We start from the raw sequence: 22,311 nt of genomic DNA, 5'->3' as shown, positions 1-22,311 counted from the left end.
CCAGAACCCTTCGGCAGCACGCCAGCGCCAGCCCAGACAGGCCTGCCCCGTCTCTCTGGGCTCAGGGACATATCCCAGCCACGATCCCCCCACCCCCGGCGGTCCTGCCGGGCACTCCAAGCACTGGCCGGGCTGCCCAGTCACGTTACGGGCCCTGGCCTCTGGCAGAGCAACCGGCAGGGCCCAGCCAAGACTGCCAGGGAGAGGGAAGAGCAGCTCCCCAGACTCAGTGCCCACCTCGCTGGCAGCCAGAGCTTAGCCCAGGGGGCCCAGAGCCCTGATTCCGAACTGCCCCCTGCTAGCCCAGCCCTGGGCTCCCCCAGCCCTGCCGGCGCCCCACACTCCCGACCCGCAGCCCCCTGCTAGCCCAGCCCAGCCCTGCCCCCCCAGCTCTGCCAACACCCCTCACTCCTGACCCGCAGCCCCCTGCTAGCCCAGCCCTGGGCTCCCCCCAGCTCTGCCGGCGCCCCTCACTCCCGACCCGCAGCCCCCCGCTAGCCCAGCCCTGGGCTCCCCCCAGCTCTGCCGGCGCCCCACACTCCCGACTCGCAGCCCCCTGCCAGCCCAGCCCTGGGCTCCCCCCACAGCTCCGCCGACACCCCCCACTCCTGACCTGCAGCCCCCTGCTAGCCCAGCCCTGGGCTCCCCCCACAGCTCCACCAGCGCCCCACACTCCCGACCCGCAGCCCCCTGCTAGCCCAGCTCTGAGTGTCCCTGGAGCTGAACCGACCAGTTAGGACAAGTCCGTGCCAAGCCCCACTGCGATTTCGTGCTGTGACTGACTGGGAGTGAGATAGGACCCCCCCAGCCATGGCAGAACCGGACCCCAGCTCCCCCTGGGTGAGAAGCAGGGGCCCCATCTCCACATCTCCACCCTGCCCAGGCCCCTGGGCTGCCCCCGCCCACTCCAGGGGCTGCTGGAGACGCTGCGCTCATTAGCATGCCGGCCCCTTTGCACGTGAGGCTCGGTCTGCGCCAGGGCCAGGCGTCGTGATTGATGCAGAATAGGGGCTGTTAAACCGATGCTGGCACCGTGCGCCTGGCCTGGCAAGGGCTGGGGCCAGGACACATGAGCCGCTCGGCCACGGCTCATCTGCATTCAGATCCCACCTCGCCCCAGGCCCGGGGGGGGGGTGGGGGCGGCTCCGGGGGCAGCTCGCTCTCACTGCCTCAACGCTTCCATTCGGAGCCTTTCTAGGGGACCAACGTGCTGGAAACCGGGGGGAGCCCTGGGGCCTAGACAGGGCCCGGGGGACTCCCCGCAGCAGGAATGTGGAGCTGCCCCATCCCCCCCCATGATGGCAGCCCTAATCCAGAGACAGCCCTGGCCCCACACACAGACAGTGACTTGGGGGCGCCAGCTCTACCAAGCAGACAGCCTCAGCCCCGCACCTGGGCAGCCCAGTGCCTCGGCTCTGAATCAGGCCAGGCCAGAACTCACCGGGGCCCTGCTGAGCTCCCAGGGGCCCAGGATGCTGCCCGCCCGGTTTCCATTGGCAGGGGAGCCGCCCAGCAATCCCCTTCTGCAGGACTAGCCAGATCTGGGTGGCAGGCTGCCCTTGGGGATCAGACCCCCAGCCCCTGTCCCAGCTCCAGCCCAGGCCCGGCTAAAGGAGTAGCTCAGCCCATCTGGCGCAGGGCAGTTCTGCTCTGTGCCGCGATGAGGCCACTGTCCCCACAGCCAGACGCGCGTCCCGGGGCAGGACCCCGTTCGCCCCCTCGCTGGCGCCCCACTGAGCTGAGGGGCTCTCGGGGCAGACCCCTCCCCGGGGCAGCTCCCCCAGTGACTGCAGCTGGCCAGCGACTCGTCACCGAACGGGTATCGCTCCGGAAAACGCCAGGTCCATACAAGCAAAATGTTTAACGGGAACGTGCCTGTTTTACCGACGCTTCGGCCAAGGCGGCTCGGTGCCAATGGCCCGGGGGTCAGGGCTCCCAGCTGGCAGGTTGCCAGACACACCCAGCTTCAAGCCCTGCCCTGGAGCAGGCCGAGCTGGACGGGAACCGGGTGCCCGCGGAGTGCCCGGCTGTTGGTGGCTTTCGCTCAGCTGCCTTCTGCCCCAGCCCAGAAACAACAGTAACCTCAGCAATGGGCTCGACTCGGAAACCTTGTGTTCCAGCCCGGGCGATCCCGGCCAACCCCCCCGACTGAGCCCGGGCCATCCCGGCCAACCCCCCGGACTCAGCCCAAGCCCGGGTGATCCCGGCCAACCCCACGGACTGACCCTGGGCCCAGCCGATCCCGGCTAACCCCACGGACTGAGGCCCAGCCTGGCCGATCCTGGCTATCCCCCCGGACTGACCCTGGGCCTGGCTAACCCCACGGACTGAGCCCGGGCCCGGCCGATCCCGGCTAACCCCCTGGACTGACCCTGGGCCTGGCTAACCCCCCGGGCTGAGCCCCGGCCCGGCCGATCCCGGCTAACCCCCCGGGCTGAGCCCCGGCCCGGCCGATCCCGGCTAACCCCCCGGGCTGAGACCCGGCCCGGCCGATCCTGGCTAACCCCCCCAGGGACGGACTTGGCTGTCGGGCGAAGCGAGCGGCAAACAGCCCCCGCTTGCCGAGAGAAGCTGCAGCCTGGGCTGTTTATTTAAGCTGGCCTGAAGAATGAGGCTTTGGGGCGCTAAACCCTGCGTCTGGATCCCAGGCTCCTCCCTGCCCCTCCAGCCGCCCCCCGGCCGCCCTGCGGACAGCCTGCGAGCTTCACCCCCCACCCCACCCCCAGCCTTCTGTGACCCCTCACCACAGAGCACCACTGCCGGGCCTGGGCCCCCCCTCGCGCCCACCCTGGGAGCCGCCGGGCAGGGCCAGAGCGACGCTGCCCTAAGCCAGCTCCTCAGGCCTCGGCCGTGGGGCAGGCCAGGGGCCGCCGGGGGGAGCGGGACGACTCTGGCCCCCGACGGGGAACACAGCCAGTTGCCTCGGGCCGCCAGACGCTCGCCGGCACAGAGCAGGGGGCACGTTTCACCGGGACCCCTCCCCTGTATTCTGGCCAGCCAGGGCGCCTCCAGCAAACCAGACTCGGGTGGGGGGGGGACGGGTCACCCAGCTCTTCCTCGGGCGCAGAACCGGGCACCCCCCGTGCCATGGGGCGCCGAGCTCTACGCCGGGGGGCAGCTCAGACTCTCTGCGGGGACAGGATAGGAACCGGCCACTCGGCTCCTGTCCCGGCTCATCGCCCCCTCCCTCCGGCCCCCGACTCTAACGAGGGCCAGCTGCTCGCAGCTGCCGCTAAGGAACGTCCCAAACCTTGACCTCCAACCCCCTGGCCGGCCTTCCTCCGGGCCCCAAAGGGGCTCAGCCACAGGGGCCGGGCAGGGTTGACCTCTGTGTGCTCCCCAGCTGGGCCGTGCCGGTGTCCCGGGGCGGCTGGAGACGGCACTGGGGGGGTTCTACTCTGCCAAGCGACCTGGCCCCCAGGAGTCCCCCACCCCCTCCTCCCCGTTGGGGAAAGTCATTAAACCAAACGAAATCCACCCATTCCTGACAAGCAAAGCCCTAATTAGACTAGTGATGCCTGCCAGCGCCAGGCCAGGCCCCCTCGCTGGGGGATGCTTTCCCTCTTCCCTAGTGGCAATGAGTTCCAGAGTCTGAGACAGACTTGTCTCCTGCACTCCCCAGCTCCCCGTACTGGGTGAGGGTGTCCCTGCCCTGCGGGGAGGCTGGGGAAGGAGGCATCTTTCAGGACTGATCCCACGGGGTGGGCTGTATGTCAGGACACAGACTTTGCATGGGGCTCTGCCTCATTGTGGAGCCAGGGCAGGGGTGGGACGCCGGGGACATGGGCTCCCGGCACTGGGTGTTGCTGGGCAGATGGGCTGCTGGCGAGCTCTCCGGGCAGCAGGTTCCATCCCTGGCTACACTGACAGCACCAGGGGGTCCAGAGCGCCCAGGCACCGTGGCCTGGCCCGGGTAGGACAGGGACAGGCGCAGGTCTCTGGCCAGGTGCAGAGAGGAGGGGGCGTTCTTTGGGCACGGATAGCACGGAGCGTCTGCGTGCTCTTAGCCGGGTGAGGGCTGGCTGGGGGGCATCAGGAAACCACCGCGCTGGAAGCGGAGCACCAGAGCGGGGCACACGGAGACCGGTGGGAAGAGGTAAGAAAGCGGCTACCACCCGCCAGAGAAGCCAGATGACAAGGAGGGCACTGTGCCCACAGCCCCTCCCAACTAGCCCTGATCATGACAAGGCTGCATCTCTGTGCCCCTGTGGGGCTGAGCATTACACACACCCGGTGCCGAGCGGGCAGCCATGCCTTGGAGCCCCCAGGAACACACTCTTTCCATCTCAGAGAGGGGCAGAGACATGGAGAGCCAGCAGGTGGCCCCCGGCCCACACCCTGGCTCCCCCCAGCTGGCAGCGGCCGGCCCAGCTGTGCACACAACCCAGCTGCGGAGCTCAGGCCCCCTCAGGCAGGGGAGAAGGGCAGGCCTTTACCAAACTCTGCTGGGGCAGAAGTGTCTGGGCAGTAAAGCTGCCGCAAAGGAGGCTGGTTCGATCCCCCAGCTCTACCCCAGATACTCTGTGCCTCGCTCTGTGCCTCAGTTTCCCCATCTGTGCAATGGGGCCGACAGCCCCGGCCTGCCTCATGTGGTGGGGAGCTGTGAAGATAAGTAGAGCGGAGGCGGCGAGGCTGATGCTGGAGCAAAGTGCAGGCAAAAGGCTTCTCGCCACGGTGCCCTCCATGCAGCCCTCGGGGGCCACCCGAGTGGGCCCCTTCGAGCCGCCGCTTCCCGGGCCCCCAGGGGATGGGGACACGTCTCCTATTCAGAGCTCAGCGCATACAGGAGTAGCCTGCGCCGGCCACAGCTAAGTGTGAGCTGCTTCCTAATCAGTGTGTGGGCGGGGGGTACCCCCCTTCCCACGGCTGGAGCGTGGGGTGTGCGAGACCTTCCCATGCAGCTTAGCTCACACCCCTCCTCCCAGGCCCTGGCCCTGGGACCCAGACACAAAACGAGCCCCCAGCAGGGACGGGGCGGGAGAGGGGGATTAACTTGTTTGTTTCCAGCCCAGCTCCTCTCCCTCCGGCGTGGGGCCCGGCTCCGGCTGGCAGGCATGGAAGGACCGAGGGGGCTCTCTTGCAGAAGGGGGCATGAGGACAGCCCCCTGGAGTTGCTGCCCAGCAGGGATCGCAGCCCAGCACTGCCATCATGGGACGGGCACGGCCCCCCCGTGAGGCCTGCCCCACCTGCCGCCCACCCCAGGCTATGGGCCCTGCTCATCTGCCCATGGGAAAAGCAAACTAGCTTCAAGCCAGCCATGGAGCAGCTAGTGGGGGGGTGGGTAGTGCCCGCTCCCATCCCCAGCTGGATGCACAAGCCACACCCGGATCTCACAGCTGCCAGGATCTGGACAGCTCCAGGTGTGGCCTTTTATGCAAATGAACCCGTGGGCTAATTTACATGTCCAAACTCATTTGCATGCACCCCACTCTTCCAGCTTGCTGGGCCCATGTTTGCTGCCCTGGGAATGGGGCTCGCCCACAGCACTGAGCACCACCCCCGGGCTGCATTCAGCCCTGCAAACGGTCTGCCAGAAACCAGAGCCAACGCTCCCGGCACGGGCACTGCTGGATCCGGATCGGTCACGTGGCATCGGTTGGGCTCCCTGACGGAGGAGTGTAATGGAGACCCCCATTCTGGGGCAGTTAGATCGGGAGTGCCCTGGAGCCGGGGCTGTCTCTTGTTACTTGTCTGTGCAGTGCCATGCACAAGGGGCCCCCAAGCTCTGACAGGGTCCATGCAGCACTGGGCACGACAGGACCCCGACCTCAGACAGGGTCTGTGCAGTGCCGGGCACGACGGTACCCCCCATCTCAGAGGGGTCCATGCAGCACCAGACACGATGGGGTCCTCCCCTGACCTCAGATGGAGTCTGTGCAGTGCCGCCCCCCCCCCAGATGGAGTCTGTGCAGCCCTGGGCCCCCCTGATTTGAGCCGGGCCCTCTAGGTGCTCCCACCGTACACCTAAAAGTGATTACGTGGCTAGGCAGGTTGCCCTGGCCCCTGCAAACAACGAAAGCCCCAGGTCAGGGCTCGGCAAGGAGGGACGCCAATCCCCACCGCCGCCGGCTGAGCAGCTTAGATAAACAAGGGTCTCTGAGCCCCCCGTGCCGGGTGAGTCCCGGCATCTCCGCTCAGCGACAGGAGCCTGGCGTCTCTTTAACCCTGACCTCCAGAGCTGAGCGGCCAGGGGTGGGTTTGCCTCTTGACCTCATCAATTACCCCTTGGCCCCGTGCCCTCGCCCCTGGGGAACGCGCAGAGAGCTGAGCCGGGGCATCCAGGAGCCGCTCCCTCACTGCAGGGAGGAGGACGGAGCTCAGCACAGGCTCCCCCGGCCTCGACGGACCCAAACCTGGTTCAGACACTAAGCCAGGCGGGCACGGCTCTGTGCTCGGGCATGGGAGGCTGGGCAGGAAAGAGACAGGGCCTCTGGGCCAGCGTTCGGTGCCTTCTGGGCCTGGAAGTTCAGGAGTCAGCCCAGCACCGTCCAGCAGCCAAAGGTGACCCCCCCACCCCCACCCCAGCACCACGGATGCCCGATCAGCAGCATCACGCCAGTTTAATTGCTGTCTAATTAGCCGCGATTATCCTCATTTCGCTCCCAGCAGCATCAAACGGCAAAGGGGTCTGCTAACCACAGAACAAGTCCCGGCCCCAAGAGACCCAAGGCAGGGATTCCCCACCCCACATCTGACATGACGATCTCCCCCGTGTTGCACCCGGCGCCCGCCCCTCCAGGCATCGCCAGCAGCCCCATGCATGGCGGCAGGGAGCCAGAGACCACCCCAGTCCACCTCAACTCAAACAGCCAGGCCGTTTTGCCCGTTTAAGACCCCATGGTGGGTTTTTTTTGCAGGACTACAAGGTATTATATATACACACCTTAGTAATCAGCCCTGCAATTCCACTCTGCCTCCCTGAATTCCCCATGCAGTTTTGACTATTCTTCCTCCGTTCGCACCCAACTGTCGCACAGTGGTGTTATGTGCCATTCAAAAGCTGCCGTGCTCCACCCCAGAGGCGGCTGCCTTTCAGAGACAAGGGAAGCAATGGCTACAAGGCGGAACTGAAATTGAGGAGTGTGGCAAAAGCTTCTCCCGCGGTAGGGCCTGAGCAGCAAAGGCTGCCAATGAATTGGGATCGGAGCAAGGTTCTCACTTGCCCGCCATTTCTGCCTAGGGAGAGCCAGGGAGAGGAGCTGGGGGGAGAAGGGGCTGGCTTTTCAAGTGCTCAGGGCAGCTGAAAAGGACCGGGCAGCCGTAAGGGGATGGCGGCGAACTGGCCGTGGGGGCTGTGGGAGGCGGTGTAATCATTAGGCCACGTTTGGGTGAGGAAGGAAGTAGGGGGCTGGCAGGGTGCAAAAGGCTACAAATGCTGTGCCCTGGTGGCACAGCCCCTTCACCAGCCTGTGTCGGGGAGAAGCCCCAGCGCCCACACCCTCTAACTAGCTGCTGAGGCAGATTTGGCTCAGCCCCGCCGGTGGCATTCGGGGAGGCCGGAAGGCAGGGCCGTTCGGGCTGATCTCGCAGGGCCGGTTTCCCCTTGCTCAGGGACAGGACGGGCAGCCTTCAGCCACGCACCTCTGCGAGCAATTCCAGGGCCACGAGATTGCCAAGCCAAGCCCGGCCTCTCTCCGCTCCCTCCGGCTGCGCTTGGCCACCGGCACAGCTAGGTCAGGAAAATTCCTTGAAAGGCAACTGTCCGTCCGTCCCTCTCCACGAGAGAGGACAATCCTGGTGGGCCTGGGTGCCACCCCGTTGGAGGGCATGAGCCCCAATCCCAGTGTGTGTGCGCAGCATGGGGGGGGGTCTCTCTGCTGCCCCCAGCTGGAGGGGACAGCCCTGATCTGTGGGTGCGTCCGTGTGTCCCTGCTGCAGGGGATGTCCTGGCTTGCGGGTGCACAGACTCCAACAGCCAGACTCAGCCGGTTCACATTTCAACAGGGTCTTTTGCTTCCTCTCACCCCACCTGCCTTCTCTGCCCACGTTATCCGGCAGAGACACTGACGGTCATCAAACAAAGGGCACACTCGGCCCCATGGGGAATCCTAGAATCTCAGGGTTGGAAGGGACCTCAGGAGGAATCTAGTCCAACCCCCTGCTCAAAGCTGGACCAGTCCCCAACTAAATCATCCCAGCCAGGGCTTTGTCAAGCCGGACCTTAAAAACTTCTAAGGAAGGAGATCCCACCACCTCCCTAGGTAACGCATTCCAGTGCTTCACCACCCTCCTTGTGAAAAAGTTTTTTCTAACATCCAACCTAGACCACCCCGACTGCCACTTGAGACCATTGCTCCTTGTTCTGTCATCTGCCACCCCTGAGAACAGCCGAGCTCTGTCCTCTTTGGAACCCCCCTTCATTCCCCACACACCCCGACTGTATCGACCGCAGCAACACTCATCACACCAATAAGCCACTGAATTGACCCCGCAACCTCGCACGGCTCCATCAGACCGGGTTGAAGGAGAAAGGGGTTGCCCCGGAACAAGGCAATCGTGCACTTCTGCCCTGGGGCGTCATCCCACCTCTTCCCTGGGACACCGACTGTGCCCTAGACCATGAGTGTCAACCACCAGTCACTGACCGAGACCCCACTGTCCCTTCCCGGCTCTAGGGGGCACCAGCCCTCCTCACTTCCCCTCTTCTTGAACTACGCCACAACACGGCCAAAGCAAACCAAAAATCAACCCCCTGGCCACAGCAGAGCGCATTGCTCCGTGTGCCTTTCCCACCATGCACTGGGAAGTGAAGCCCCCTGCAGGGAACTTGGAGGGAGGAGCCCAGGGTGCAGGAGGGATGAGTTTGGAGGAGGCACCGGGCAGTCAGTCTGAGGGCACATGGCTGGAATGCTGGCCTCAATTGCAGCACCTCTGTCAATGGTTCTGTTCCACTGCCATGGAGTCCTCTCCTGTTATCCCCCAGCACACAGAACAGGGGGAAAGGCATTGATCTAGCTAATCCCAGGTCTGAGGTCTCCTCCAGGGATCTAGCTCTCAGCTGCCCCATCACTGCCCTCATCCGCATGAGCACTCTCTGCTTCTTGCCAGGCGAGCACAGCTGCCCGCTCGCCTGCCTGTGCCCAACACCACGAGCTGTCACGCTAGGTTTTACTTCTAATTGCTTAAGATAAGGTGGTGCAAAGCAAAGCCAGACCTTGGCTGCAGGTGACTCACTACAAGATAAGCCAGGAAGAGGACAGCATTGAAGTCCCTGCAGCGGGAGACGAGAGGTGACATTGCTCAACTCACCCCCTCCCCACCCATACCCCAAAACATCTAGACACAATGGGCCTCCCAGACGGGCAAAAGCAAAGGGAGAATTGTGAAAAGATAAAGCGAGTAGCAGAGCCAAAAATAGAACCCAGGGTCCTGACTCCCCATCTTTTATTCTGACCATTAAAGAGCACTCCACCCCAGATCCAACCATACATGGAAAAGAGGGGCACATTGATAGCAACATCTCTGAATGAGCCATTATAACGTGCAGACAACTGATAAGGGAAGCTAAAGGTATTGGCTAGTTGGGTTAAGGATAAGAAGAACTTGTGGTTTTAATCGGTCAGGAACAAAAGAAACTAGCTGTGGTCTAGGTTGGGTACTAGAGCAGGATGGTAGAATTGTCCCTGATAATACAGACAAGGCAGAAGTGTTCAGAAACTATTTTTGTGATGTATTTGGAAGGAAGCAGCTCCCCTCTGCTTTTCACCACGCTCCCACTGCTTTAAATCCCACTTGGCATTTTCAAAAGTCCAGAAAACAGGCTGTCCCAGCCCAAGAGAGCCACTGAGATCAGAGATCTATGCACAGCTGAGCTTAGCTGCTGTGAGGCTGGCTGGGCTAGTGGCTAAGGCAGTCAGGACACCTGGGTTCTATTCTTAGCTCTGCAACTAGCTCTGCTGGGTGATCTCAGGCAAGTGCCCGTTCCGCCTCCACCCTCTGTCTGTCTTTCTGTTCAAGCTCTGTGGGGCACAGCCTGTCTCTTGTTTGGCCTGCGTCTGGCACAATGGAGGTTCTACTCTTGGGTGCTTTGGAAATGCAGATCACACAGGCCACCTCTTCCCAGGCTTCAGCTCACTCAGGTGTTGAACGGCTCGAAAAAGATTTTGCCCTTCCCCACGGGAGTGGCAGGGTTGGACCCCAAAGCGCTCAGAGAGGCCACTCGGCCCCTCGAACCCACGGCCACTCGGATCCTGCCCCTGCCCACCGGCATCTCCTCACTAGCAATGGAGATCGTGCCCAGAGGCGGACCAGCCCCACCGGCACCAATGATCCCTGCAAGCGGGCGACCGTGGAAGGGACGGGGGTCCTAGCATAGGCAACGCCCCAGAGAGAGAGAGATCCAGGAGACAGAACCCAAGCAAAGAGCTGCCTGCCCAGCCTTCCCCTGCATGGGTCCCCAGCTTCTCCTCTCGGAGACGGCCTGGCATCCTCTGCGCCCCAGCTCAACCTCGAACAAGCAGGACTAGACCGGTGCGAAGAGCTTCCCCCCCCCACCCCCGCAAGCCCTGACGTCAGCAGCGGGTTATTCATTAGCTCGTTAAAGAGTCGGGTGGGGGAAGAAAGCTCCAACCCCCATTCTAGCTGCCGATCTCTGCTGTCATGTCCCCGATTCGCCTACACTCCTCCCGGGCCTCCTGTTATCCCTGGACTGTCACCACCTCCAAATCCACCTGCCCCAGCTGCTGGTTCCGCCCCGTGAGGTTAGAACAGGCCCCGTCTGGGCCAGCCACCCTGCCCACCAGCACTCGGTCCAGCCTAGCTGGAGACGGGCCCGGGTAGGTCTGGCCGAGGACAGCTTTCCCGGCCCCTCCTGGCTCTGTCAGCCCAGGACCCCTCAAAGCATTTACGGCAACAGGGCCATGGCGCTACCAAGGGGGGTTACTGGAGGGCCGGGGTGGAGGGGCTCTGGGAAGAATGGATCGCTTGTCACCAGCTGTCGTCCCACAGGGCAAGAGCCCGACACCCCCACTCCCAGTCTCACCAGTGGCATGAGTGGGACTTTCGCTGGAGGAGGGGGCTGCACTGGGGTGTCACGGTGGGCAGAGAGAAAGGCAGGGGCTTCCGGGGGCAATGGAAGAGCCACAGAGCAGAGCTATGGGGCACAGACTCTCCAGTGGGTCTAGGTTTGTACAGCGCCTAGCGCAGTGAGGTCCGGGGCCACGGCCAGGCTCCCAGGCCTGTTGGCAATGAAACAAGAATAAAACTCTGAAAAATCTGCCCCCAATGGCCTTTCATAACTCCAGGTGCCCCCCCCTCAAATCTTCACACGCCAGCTCAGCCCCACAGCTGGATCTGATCCCATTCCCCCCAGCAACCAGTCACCCGGCCATGCCCCACGGTCTGTGGCACTGTGGGAGTGGGGTGTGTGGGGGGGAAGATGCCATCTATCCCAAGGGGACTATCCCTCCCCCAGCCCCTTACAGCGAGACATAGACACCTCCCACACCGGGGGGCACTTTCCCTTGACCCTGCCTCAGCTCCCAGGGCCCAACCCTGCGAGGTGCTGAGCTCCCTCCAAGGTTGTGGGGAGGGGAGGGGAGAAAAGAGCAGGGACCCCCAGGGGGACAACCCCCCCCCGAAATGCAAAATCAGGCACCCCAAAAAGTGATGCTGGAGCAGTTAGCAAAGGAGTAAAGAAAAGAGACAAGAAGAGCCGGGCCCAGCCCAAGACTTTCCCTCCCGTCCCCAGCACGGCCAGCTGGCTAGCAGCACCGGTAGCCACATGCTCCCGGAGAGCTTCAAGAATTTCCTTGCAAAGCAGCCTCCAGAGGAACCCCCTTCTTAGGTCACAGTGCTGCTATTCCCGCCCCCCTGCAGTCCCCCCGCTCCCCCTTCGCCAGCTGGAGCTGCAGACACTTGTAACCAACACTTGGCAATCGATCCATTTACTGGTCTGTGTGTGTGGGTGGGGGGGGGGTGACAGAAACAGCACCCCCCACACACTCCCCCCGCAGCTGCCCTGCCGGGAACTTCAGTCCAAGAGACCATAAATCAACCCAGCCTAGGCCGTGGGCTCAGCCCCGCCCCGCCCCCCCCCCCCCGGGAAGCATGTCCCGTCCCACCCCCAGCTGGTGACTGTACAGCTCAGCCCAGAGTGGGGGGGGGCAGGGATTTCCCTCCCCCCCCAACTCCCCCATCCCCCTCCACGTGCTCCATGCAGCTTTGCCAGTTTAGTCGTTTGCCAGCCCCCCGTAAATCCAACCCCCCCCCTCGAATTTCATCCCTGGGGAAGGCTCTGGGAACGGCCTGTCCCCAGGCAAGGTCGCACGGCTTCCACCTACCCAGAGCATGCAGGACAAGCAAACCCAGGTCATCCTGTCGCCAGTTCGGGCCCCTGGCAGGCTCAGCGACACCGTGGGCATGGCAGCCCAGGGCGCGGGGCGGCGGTGGGGCAGCCGGGCCAGCCCCGCCAGAAGAGATGCCAGCCCATCTCTCCGGCAGGCAGCACCCGAGTGTGTTTCTCAGCAGCTCCGCTAGTCCCTGCCTCCTTCCCCTGTCACTCCAGCTTTTCTCTTCTTCTTGGGTCAGTTCCTTCGCCTCCGAGGAGGAGGCGGTGCCTGGAGGAAAACCCTGCCAGGCGCCTACAAAATCCTCCCCCGGCTGCATAGACTGGCCCTTCTTTAAAGAACCCAAGCGCCCGGATTTCCCCAGGCATCTGCCAGCCCCATCTCCCCACTGGGAGCCCCCCCGGGCGGACCTCCCCCAGCGGGGCAATCCCCTCTCCACCTGCCCCACCTTGGACCTGCCGAAGGCTCCTTCGCTTTGCAGGGCCGGGAGCAGGTCTGGGTGCAGATCCGGTTCCCAGCTCAGCCCCCCAGCGCATTGGCTCTGGCCCAGCTCAGCGCCGGGAGAGATCCGTTTTCAGGCTGGTGGCAAAGCACAGACTTGGCCGGGTTTCAACGGGCCATTTCCCAGCTCCCTCCCTGCTTGGAAAAAGTTGGCAGAGGGGGTAGAAAGGTGCCAGCCTGAGACCAAGGTCCCCCATGTGTCCCCGGAACAAGGGCAGACTTTGAGCTGCCCACAGCACGCAGCCCCCGCCCAAGGCCCTCGGGGGTCGAGTCTCTGTGGACGTTCAGCCCGTGGTCTCTCAGGGGAACTGGCGAGAAGGGTAGTACCAGCTGGGGTGGAGGTCGGGGGACGTGGGCACTACTCCAAGCAGCCATCAGATGAGAACCTGCCTTGGAATGGGCCACCTGGTGATGAGATAGCTGGGTCCCCTCACTGCCGGCCCCCCGTGCTAGCCAGCCAGCCGGTCACCCTGCATAGCTGGGCCCGGACAAAACGGGGAGACTTTGCCCGGCCTGTTGCACTTCCCCTATTCCTGCCCAGCTCAGTCGCCCAAAGCCAGAGGACACAAACCTCTGAGGGAACCCCAGAGCCCTGCAAAAGCCGAGGGCAGCGCCAGCCAGGCCGGGACACCGGGAACCCCCCTGTTCCAGCAAAGCCGGGCGCCGTTCTCCAGCTGCACAGGGCTCCGGCCAACCATCGGCTCCTGCACGTTCCAACCAGCTGCGCGCCCGGCTCCCCCGAGCCAGGCCCTCGGTAAGAACAGCTTCGCCCTGCAAACACATTTTCCCCTCAAGGTCCAAGCCAACATTTGGTTCCCATTTCCTTCCACCAACACACCCGCGGTCTCTCCCATCCAACTTCCACATGTGCCTGGGCCCAGAGGAGCAGGGGGGCCGGCCGCTCTCAAGGAAAGACGCAAAGAGGAGGGGAGGGGGAAGGAGGAACCTGCTTGGGGCTAAACACTGCAAAGTTTAGCCCTTTCCTGCAGTCCTGGGGAGGGGAGGGGGGAGCTGGGGGGCTCAGCCTGATACCCAGGGAGCAGGCTGGTCCCTTGCCGCTGTCCTGCAGCTAGGGTGAATGCAGGGAGGGGCGCTGGGGGCTCTTCCCCACCAAGGGCTCTCAAAAGCTTTGAACCCTCCCCTTTACAGTGAACTTTTGCCAACCTGCCCTCTGCCAAACACAACGCGTGGTTAATTTTCCACGACACAACAGAGCCTTTATCGAGGCCTGACACCGACCCCAGCCCCAGGGAACGCCAGCTCCCCTCCCCCCAGCGCCACACACGCCATCATGGCTTGAGTTGCGGACATGCCAGGATGCCCCGGGCAAGCAAAAGCCGCTGGCCCAGGCCTGGGAGATGCTGCAGAATGACCCCTTCATGGATTACATCCCTCCCCACAGCACCCCAGCCACCCCCACCTGCTGCTTCCTCCAATGAAGAACGCCCCTGGGGTCAAGGGGCCGTGCCCTCTGGTGCCTGGCACATGGCTGGGGCCTGGCAGACACCTGGCCATCACCCGCACCTAGGCCGGGAAGGATTCTGCACGCTCCCTTGGGTCCTTTCTTGTGGGGGTGCTTTCCAGCCCCCCGCCCCAAACATCTGTACCCCAAAGGCTCCCGCAGCAGCCGCCTTGTGGCGGGGGGGCAAGGGGGAGAGATGCTGCGCTACGAGCCCTCACAGTGCCCGTGGGGCCAGAGAATTGGCACCGCTACCTTGGTGCACACCCCTCGCCCCCTTCCCCACTCACACATCCCCTCCCCCGTACCCTCCTACCCCTCCCCCACCATTTCACACATTCCCCCTCTGCAACCCCACCCCTGTCACAGCCCCCCTCTGCCCACCCTGCACCCCAGGCCCTGCTAAAGCAGCCAGAGAGCCAGGCTGCCCCCCCTTGCTCTGCTTGTCTGCCTGCCTCCCCTCTCGCTGTGCCCCAGCCCCTCTCACCCTCCCTCCCAAGCTCAATAGGATCCCGCGACAAAGCCTGCGAGCCGGGCAGGGCCAGGCGAGCCCCTGTTTGTGTTCCCCAGACAATGCTGCCTTTTATATGGGGCCGTGGCAGCCAAGAGCGGGACGGGACCACCCCGGCTCCCTGCCTCCCCCACTGCCTGGGAACACACAGCCCCCTCCCTGCCCCTGCACAGAGTCCCCCCACACCCGCCGGGCTCCCTTCCCTGAGGGCAACCCTGGCTCCAACAACCCCTGGCTCCCGTTGGGGACGGAGGGCCTGGCCCATCAGCCCATGCCCCTCTGGGGAGGTGCTGCAGGAGCAGGCGGGGGACACCCCACAGGGCACCAGAGCAGGACCAGGAGGCCGCAAAGTGGGCAGGGGACTTTGGGGACCCATCAGAGAAGGGATAGGCTGAGACGCCATGGAAGAAACGAAGTAGCGGGGTAGGGGCTGCGGAGTCAGGACCAAAGAGGGGGGCCAGGACATATTGGGGAGGGAAAGCACCAGGGTGCCTAGGGTGAGGCGGGGGGGGCAGATGGGGCAGGGGAGGCTTGGACGCGTGGGGAGGAAATGACATGCCCTCCAGCTTTGGGGAGATGAGAAGCTGGAGAGACCATCGCCCCTGAGGCTCTGGGTAGAGGCTCTGCCCAGATACCCAGCCGAGGGACCCCGGCCAGCGAGGGGCTCCGTGCCCTGCTGCTGCTGGAGAATGGGCATCGCTCAGGGCAGGCGGGCAGAGCCGAGGGCTCCAGGGTCCGAGAAGCACCCGGAAACAAGGGGGCTTCACCCAACTTTCCAGGCCTGAGCCAAAGCCAATGGAGAGGCTGCTGCAGGCTCATGGAGGATCTGGCCCCGCAGGACCAGGCTCAGGCAGGAGGTCCCTGCCGCTGCTTCCGGGAGCTGCTTGAGGTAAGCGCTGCCCAGAGTCTGCACCCCTGACCCCCAACCGCCTGCTCCAGCCCTGATCCCCCTCCTGCACCCCAAACCCTCATCCCCAGCCCCACCCCAGAGCCCGCACCCTCAGCCAGAGCCCTCACCCCCTCCCACGCCCCAACCCTCTGCCCTGATCCCCCTCCCGCCCTCCGAACCCCTCGGTCCCAGCCCGGAGCACCCTACTACACCCCAAACCCCTCATCCCCAGCCCCACCCCAGAGTCTTCACCCCCAGCCAGAACCCTCACACCCCCTCATGCACCCCAAACCCCTGCCCAGCCGATTCCCCTCTCACCCTCCAAACCCCTCAGTCCCAGCCCGGATCACTCTCCTGCACCGCAAACTCCTCATCCCCAACCCCACCCCAGAGCCCACACCCCCAGCCAGAGCCCTCACTCCACCCCCCTCCACACCCCAACCCCAGAGTCCCCTCCCACACCCTGAACCCCTCATTTCTGGGCCCACCTTGGAGCCTGCACCCCCAGCACAGAGTGCCCCTTGGCTCCACCCCCCAGCCTGGAGCCCCCCACTGCATCCCAAACCCCCAGAGCCTGCACCCCCAGCCGGAGCCCTCACCCCCTCTTGCATCCCAACCCACTGCCTCAGCCTGGAGCCCCCTCCCACACTCTGAACCCCTCAGTTCTGGCCCCACCCTGGAGCCCACACCCCCAGCTGGAGCCCTCACCCCCTCCCGCACCCCAGCCCCCTCAACCAGCCTGGTGAAAATGAGCTAGTGAGGGAGGGTGGGGAGAGCAAACGATGGGGGGTGGGGCCTCAGAGAAGGGGCGGGGCATGGGTGAGGCCGCAGGGGAGGGGAGGGCAGGGGCAGCGCAAGGGTGTTCGCTGCATACCCCACCTTGATCTGGGCACCGCTTGGGAAGAGAGCCCCAAACCAACACTCTAGAGCCAGGCCCCCCTCCAGCCCAGGGGGAGCGGAGACCCGGAGCCAAACTCCGCAGCTCAGCCGCATCCCTCCCGATGGGCCATTAGCAAGCCTGATCCCCTGCCCAGAGCAGACCCAGCCCAGGGATTCCTGCATCGCGCCCGGCGACTTTGAGTTTCTTCCCTAGGGAGGAAACAAATGGAAAACTTGGGACGTCACCAAAAACCTGACAGAGACGCAGGCTCCCGCCCCGACACCTCCAGGCTTCCCCCGCCCCCAGCACCGGCCCAGCGCCCAGCCAGAAATCCATGGCACCGCTTCACCGCCTGAGAGTCTGGCTTCCCCCTTGTCCCCATAAATCGGGGGGCCCCTGTGCGCTGAGCATCCAACAGGTTACAACTCCGGGCAGGGATAGCAGAGTGTTTTGGGAAGGGTCTGGTGTGAAGGGGGGAGAACGGTGCTGTTGGACCGGTGCCGGTCGTAGCGTATTTGAGCTGACGGAGACGCCCCGACCACCCAAAGGGTTTTGCTCAGCGGAAAACCAACGAAATCCCTTTCGTTCCAACGGCAGTTCCCAGCCCGAGCAGCTCAGGTGCTTTCGGCGTGGATCCAAACCTCCCTCCCCGCCCCCGGCTGGCACCCCTGCTTTCTCCCCTTCGCTATCGGTTTACAGCTTGCGGGGCCTGCGGCTCATTAAAGCTCTTTATCGCCCCGTAAGTGCTTTCACTGCTGGCTGCTCCCGCGCTCCCCTCCCATGAAAAGGGCCCAGTCCCGCCCCGAGAGTTCAACGCCCAGCAAAGCGAAGAGCCGGGCTGCCAACCCTCCAGGATGGTCCTGGAGTCTCCAGGAATTAGAGCCGAATCGTTAATTAAAGATGATGAAACCTCCAGGAATATGGCCAACCATAACTGGCCACCCAAGCTCCCACCTTCTCCACCCAGACATGCGCAGAGGCCCTCGTTCGGAGCCGCAGCTCTCCATCCCTCAGGCCACGTCTACACGGCAAAATGACGCCCGCCTGACTCATGGCGGTCGGGTATCAAATCGCTCAGGGGCACGCGCATGCTGGCTCCTCGCATTGGCGGGGTGCGTCCGTCCCGGGAGCGCTCGGATCGATTGTCGGTGTGGGACAGCTCCTGGAGGCCAGTAACTACATCAGCGAAGAGAGGCACTTGACTTCCCAGCTAGGTCGCCCCAAGGCAGCGCACGCTTGGGGCTTGGCTCTGCCAAACCAGCCTGGCAATGCCACCCAAACGAGCCCCGAGATCCCTGCTAAGGGCCCCCTCGGGCTGGGCTCGAAATAGCGACGGTGGGCGACTCTTCCCTGCCTCCAATTGCTGCTCCGTCACCTCGCTAGGAAGGGGTGGGTCCCCACGCCTCCTTGAGAGGCGGCCAGGAAAGCCCCAAGCAAAGTTCACCAGACCTTTCCGAGCCTCCACTGAGCTCTGGGCCGGTCTAGAAGCAGGCAAAGATCCAAGGAGGGGCTTCACTATCAGCTGCTTCATGGCCCTGCTCGTGGGTGTGGACCACAGAGGCGCACGCTGGTAACCGTGTGGCAAGTGACTGACCTCAGCTGGATTAAATGACCCACAGGAGATGGGCCCAAAACCAGATCTGAACACCCCCGCATCTGGGGGAAGTCTGGATCAGCATCCGAGCACCGCTCCCCACCAAGACACCGAAGGACCTGTGACCCCACACCCGCTTTAACCTGAGCCGGGAAACTGGCCGTTAACGATCAGTGCTGGAGCGTGGCTGAATCCATCAGGTACCCACCTGGCAGGGCTGGGAGGCTCCCGGGAGCGTGCAGAGGCTCCAGCCTGGTCTCAGCAGGGGAGGGGGCTGTGCTGGGGGAGAACTCCCCCGATGAGGCTCAGCCACACGGGTGCAAACCCCTTGTGTGGGCATGCCGCACCTGCGTAAACCCCGCTTTGCACCAGCGCAGGGAGCTTGTTGGGCCCAGTCCCTTCCTTCCCGGTGCAGCGGCATGGCTCCCCAGGGACCTGGGGGCCAGCACCACCACATCAGCGGAGACAGAGGACTGAAACCCCACGAAGCCTTGGAGAAGAGCAAGGGGGTTCTCTGCCTAGGGCCTTTGGGCAGCATCCTGGGGCCCTATGGTACTTGGACTCTCCGGGGGGCTTTACGGAGAGCCAGTGAAGAACTCGCCGGCTCCAAACCCTGGGACTTTAGACCTGCTCCCAAGAAATCCCAAGCCCCGACCCCACAGCCACCCTGCCCTTCCCTTCTGGCTAAAGGGGGGGCCCAGAGAGATGGGCATGGGGTTGGGGGAGGGGGAGGGGAGAATATGGACGAGGTTGAGAGCCCCTGGCCTCGCTCGGGGGGAGGGGCTTCAAAGCATGCAGTCCCAGGTTGCCTGGACCCCTTCCCAGGTAGGTGAAGGAGCCGCGAAGGGAGGCAGGGAGGGGTCACCCGACTTAGCACACCCCATGCCCCCCGGGGAAAGGATGCAGGGAACGGGGGAGAAAAAGACAGGAAGTGACACTGTCTTTGGGTCAAGTTTTGGCAAATGGCCTCTGGGCAACCTGTCCCCGCAGCGCTCGCCACCTTCAAGCGGCTCACAGGACCCCACCGTGCCCCCCGGACCCTCACCCATCGCCACCTCCAGCCCCTGCCTGCATGGCCGATTCTCTCCAGGGCCAAGGAGAGACCGGGGCTCGTTCACCATACTCCCCACAGCCCCGTGGCCTGCCAGTGGACCCCCCCCCCGCTGGGTCCCCCCCAGTGGCTGCAGTCACGCTGCAGCCAGGACGACACGCAGCTGCACTCAAGTCTGGGATCTGCCCCCTTCTGGCTCCTCCCGCGGCGCTCCATGGACACTTCGGCTACGGCAGGGGGACGCAGGGAAACGACAGACAGCCAGGTCGCGGTGCAGTGCATTTCTGGACAGGGCTCTCTCGGGCCCCCTCAGCAGCTGAGTGCCCCACATGGGGACTGAGGGGAGAGTTAGGCCACCTACTTGTAAAGTGGGGAAACTGAGGCACGGAGCAGTTGAGCACCTGGCCTAAGGGATGAGATGGGGCTAGGGTGATGAAGGCCTTATAAGCAGACAGCCCTTGCTGGGGGCAGAGGGCAGGGAGGGGAGGGGGGTTGGTGAAACGAAAGGAGACGCTGGTGCGTTTCTGAGCGGAGCTGGGTGCGAGAGGGGGAATTCAAGCAGTTCAGAGGGACAGGACTGGTTTAATTTGTGCCAGTGGGGCTCCGACCCCTTCCCCAGAGGAGAGGATTCCCCAGCCCAGTGCAACCCCTGTGGCTCTCTGCAACCCAAAGCCAGACCCTTCTCACCCCGGCCCCCGATCAATCCCTCCCCCTCCTTCCAGACCCACACACGCTGGGGCCACTTCCCCTGGCTGGAAACAGCCTCATCTACACGGGGATTTTAGCCATCGCTGGAACTTGCTGTTGCAAATGCCCAACGGAGAGACGATAAATCCCGGGGCAGCGTGATTGGCATCAGAACAGCCTCCTGCAGCTGCAAACCAGCAGCCCCCGGGGCAGATCACATCTACGCTGGGGGGCTGCATGGGTGCCATGCCAGCAACGGCTAAATGCCCAGAACACACTCAGCCTCGGGCCAAGCTAGGCGTGGGCACCACTTCAGCTCCCCACCCACTCATCACCCACTTATCACTTCTCTCTTCCCTGACCCCCGTCGGGGCTGCAGAGAGCCCTCCAGTCACGAGGTGCCCCGGCTGGATGCTGTGCTCCAGGGCTGGGGCCCCCTGAGAGCTGCTCGGGGCCCCCCCAGAGCTGGGGCAGCCCTGCCAGCCCAACACAAAGGCAGATCAGACCCTTCCCGGGGCATCTGGTTAAGTGTCCCTAAATCAGGGACTTCATTAGTCCCTGGGGTGGGGAGGGGCTGTGTCCTTCCCCAGGGGGCCCCTACCGGGCTGGGGGGCAATCACAGGCTCATCCGTCAGTGCTGGCTCACTAATCACAGCTCGCAATGGCCCAGGTGGCCCGTTGTAAGGGAGAGGGCGTGGCAGGCGCCCTCACAAAGTCCCATCGGCTCCATAAATCTTCCCCCGCGGCCCATTCAGCAGCACAGCGAGGCCGGGCCCCTCCAGAGGGGCAGGGGAAGGGTCAAGGGACAGTGGGCGCGGGCCATTAGCGTGATTTAGGGCTCATTAGAGGGGGGAGCCGCCGGACGCCCCGTTGCTGGCCATTCTTGGTTTCCAGCAGGCCAGGGTCCCCCGCTGGCCAGCAGGCGCCGGCTGGGACAGGTCAACGAGCGAACTGGCCACTTAGCAACCGAGCTGAGCCACACTGGGCAGGGGGGCGGGGAGCCAGCCCACCCTTCTCAGGGGGCCAGAGAAGCCGGGCACCGTCAGCCACCCCCTCCCGAGATCCCCCTGCCAAAAGCCAGCCCGGTTCAGACACCCAGCTCCCCGAACCACCGTCCCCCGCACCCAGCACTGATCTCCCTCCCCCGCCCCGAGCCACCTTCCTCTGGGACGAGCCACTTCCCAGAGGCCTCCGCAGCAGGGCCAGAGGCAGAGCTGGCGCGAGGGACAGCCACAGACCACACCCGGGTGAGTCTCGCTTGGTGTCCCTCACCCCTGCTGGTCGCTGCCACCCCCACCCCCCGTGTCACACCCCTTGGAGTTCGGCCGCCAGCATCGCTCGCAGCCAGGATTCTCCCGCGTTAGAAGCAAGCCCCCTCCCGAAGAAATCCAGCGTCCCTGCGCCATCCCCAAGCACCGGGCTCCGCTCCGATCCACCGGCCACTCACCCACGCTGCGGTGGAGACGGCTCTCGCGCCAGCTTGTGCAAAGGGCCGCAGCGCGGCCTGAGGAGAGGAGGGGAGGGAGACGGGAGAGGTTAGATGCACGGGCTGGGGACTGGAGGAGGGGGCTGCAGGAGGCCTGAGGCTGGTCCATAGCTCGGACACCCAGTGCCAAAGCTCATAACACACAGCAAATCAGAGCCCGAGCACCGGGAGAGACACAACTGGGCGTCACGTTTTGGTTTTAGCCAAGGGAGCAAAGCAGCCACTGATGCCTCGTTACCCACCCCCAAGGCAGCATCGTTAGCTACTGCAGGTGGGGCCCAAGGGGCTCAGAAAGGGTTGAGCCAGAACCGGAGTGCGCCGTCTCCCCAAAGTGCTTATCCGGCCCCCACAGCTCACACTCTTGAATGTATTTATCCTCAGCACCTCCCTAGCTCGCAGGGGGAGGTTGTGCCATCCTCATTGGACAGAAGGGGAAACTGAGGCATGGGTCACATGGACTCCGTGGCAGAGCAGGGAGCTGAGTCCCAGCCTAGCCCCCAAACTGCTGACCACCCCTCTCGGGGCTCCTGCTTAGCCCACATCTCAAGGACATTTGCAAATGAGAGAGGCCAGCCTGTGGGTAAGGCACAGGGCTAGGATGCAGGAGAGCTGAGTGCAATTCCCAGCTCTGCTCCAGGCTCCCTGGGTGACCTTGGGCCAGTCCTGTCAGTTCTGTGCCTCAGTTTCCCCCATCTGTTACAGGGGGATAACAACCCTGGCCTGCCTCTCAGGGCATTGTGAAAATGAATCCGTTAGTGGGGGGAGATGCTAAATTACTACAACACAAACTTGCAGAGATTCAGGCCAGATTTCCCATGGAGAGTCGGGCGAACCAGAGACAGCTCATGGCCCTGCCGGCCATCCCAACCCTGGGCAGACAGTGCCGTGATCCGAAACAAGCGAGATCACCTCCCTTCTGCACAGCACCGTTCGGATGCTATTTCAGGGCTGGGCTCCTTCCCTCG

General features: G+C 63.9%; 1 protein-coding gene across 2 annotated transcripts in view; it reads right to left on the bottom strand.

Moving 5' to 3' along the window:
- TNS1 (tensin 1) overlaps window positions 1–22,311 on the bottom strand; it is a 273,763-nt gene that overhangs the window by 242,289 nt on the left and 9,163 nt on the right. Inside the window, exon 1 of one of the 2 annotated variants that reach the window (XM_074967029.1) lies at window positions 12,283–12,495. The exons of the other annotated variant lie outside the window; for it this stretch is intronic. Within the exon in view, the coding sequence (XP_074823130.1) occupies window positions 12,283–12,363 (81 nt within the window). The 5' untranslated portion in view covers window positions 12,364–12,495. Of the gene's footprint in view, window positions 1–12,282; window positions 12,496–22,311 lie in introns of those variants that run through there. 2 annotated transcript variants of the gene reach the window in all.

This window comes from Natator depressus, chromosome 11 (assembly GCF_965152275.1).
Source record: "Natator depressus isolate rNatDep1 chromosome 11, rNatDep2.hap1, whole genome shotgun sequence".
Lineage (NCBI taxonomy): Eukaryota > Metazoa > Chordata > Testudines > Cheloniidae > Natator > Natator depressus.
This window is presented reverse-complemented; position numbering and strand designations above follow the sequence as displayed.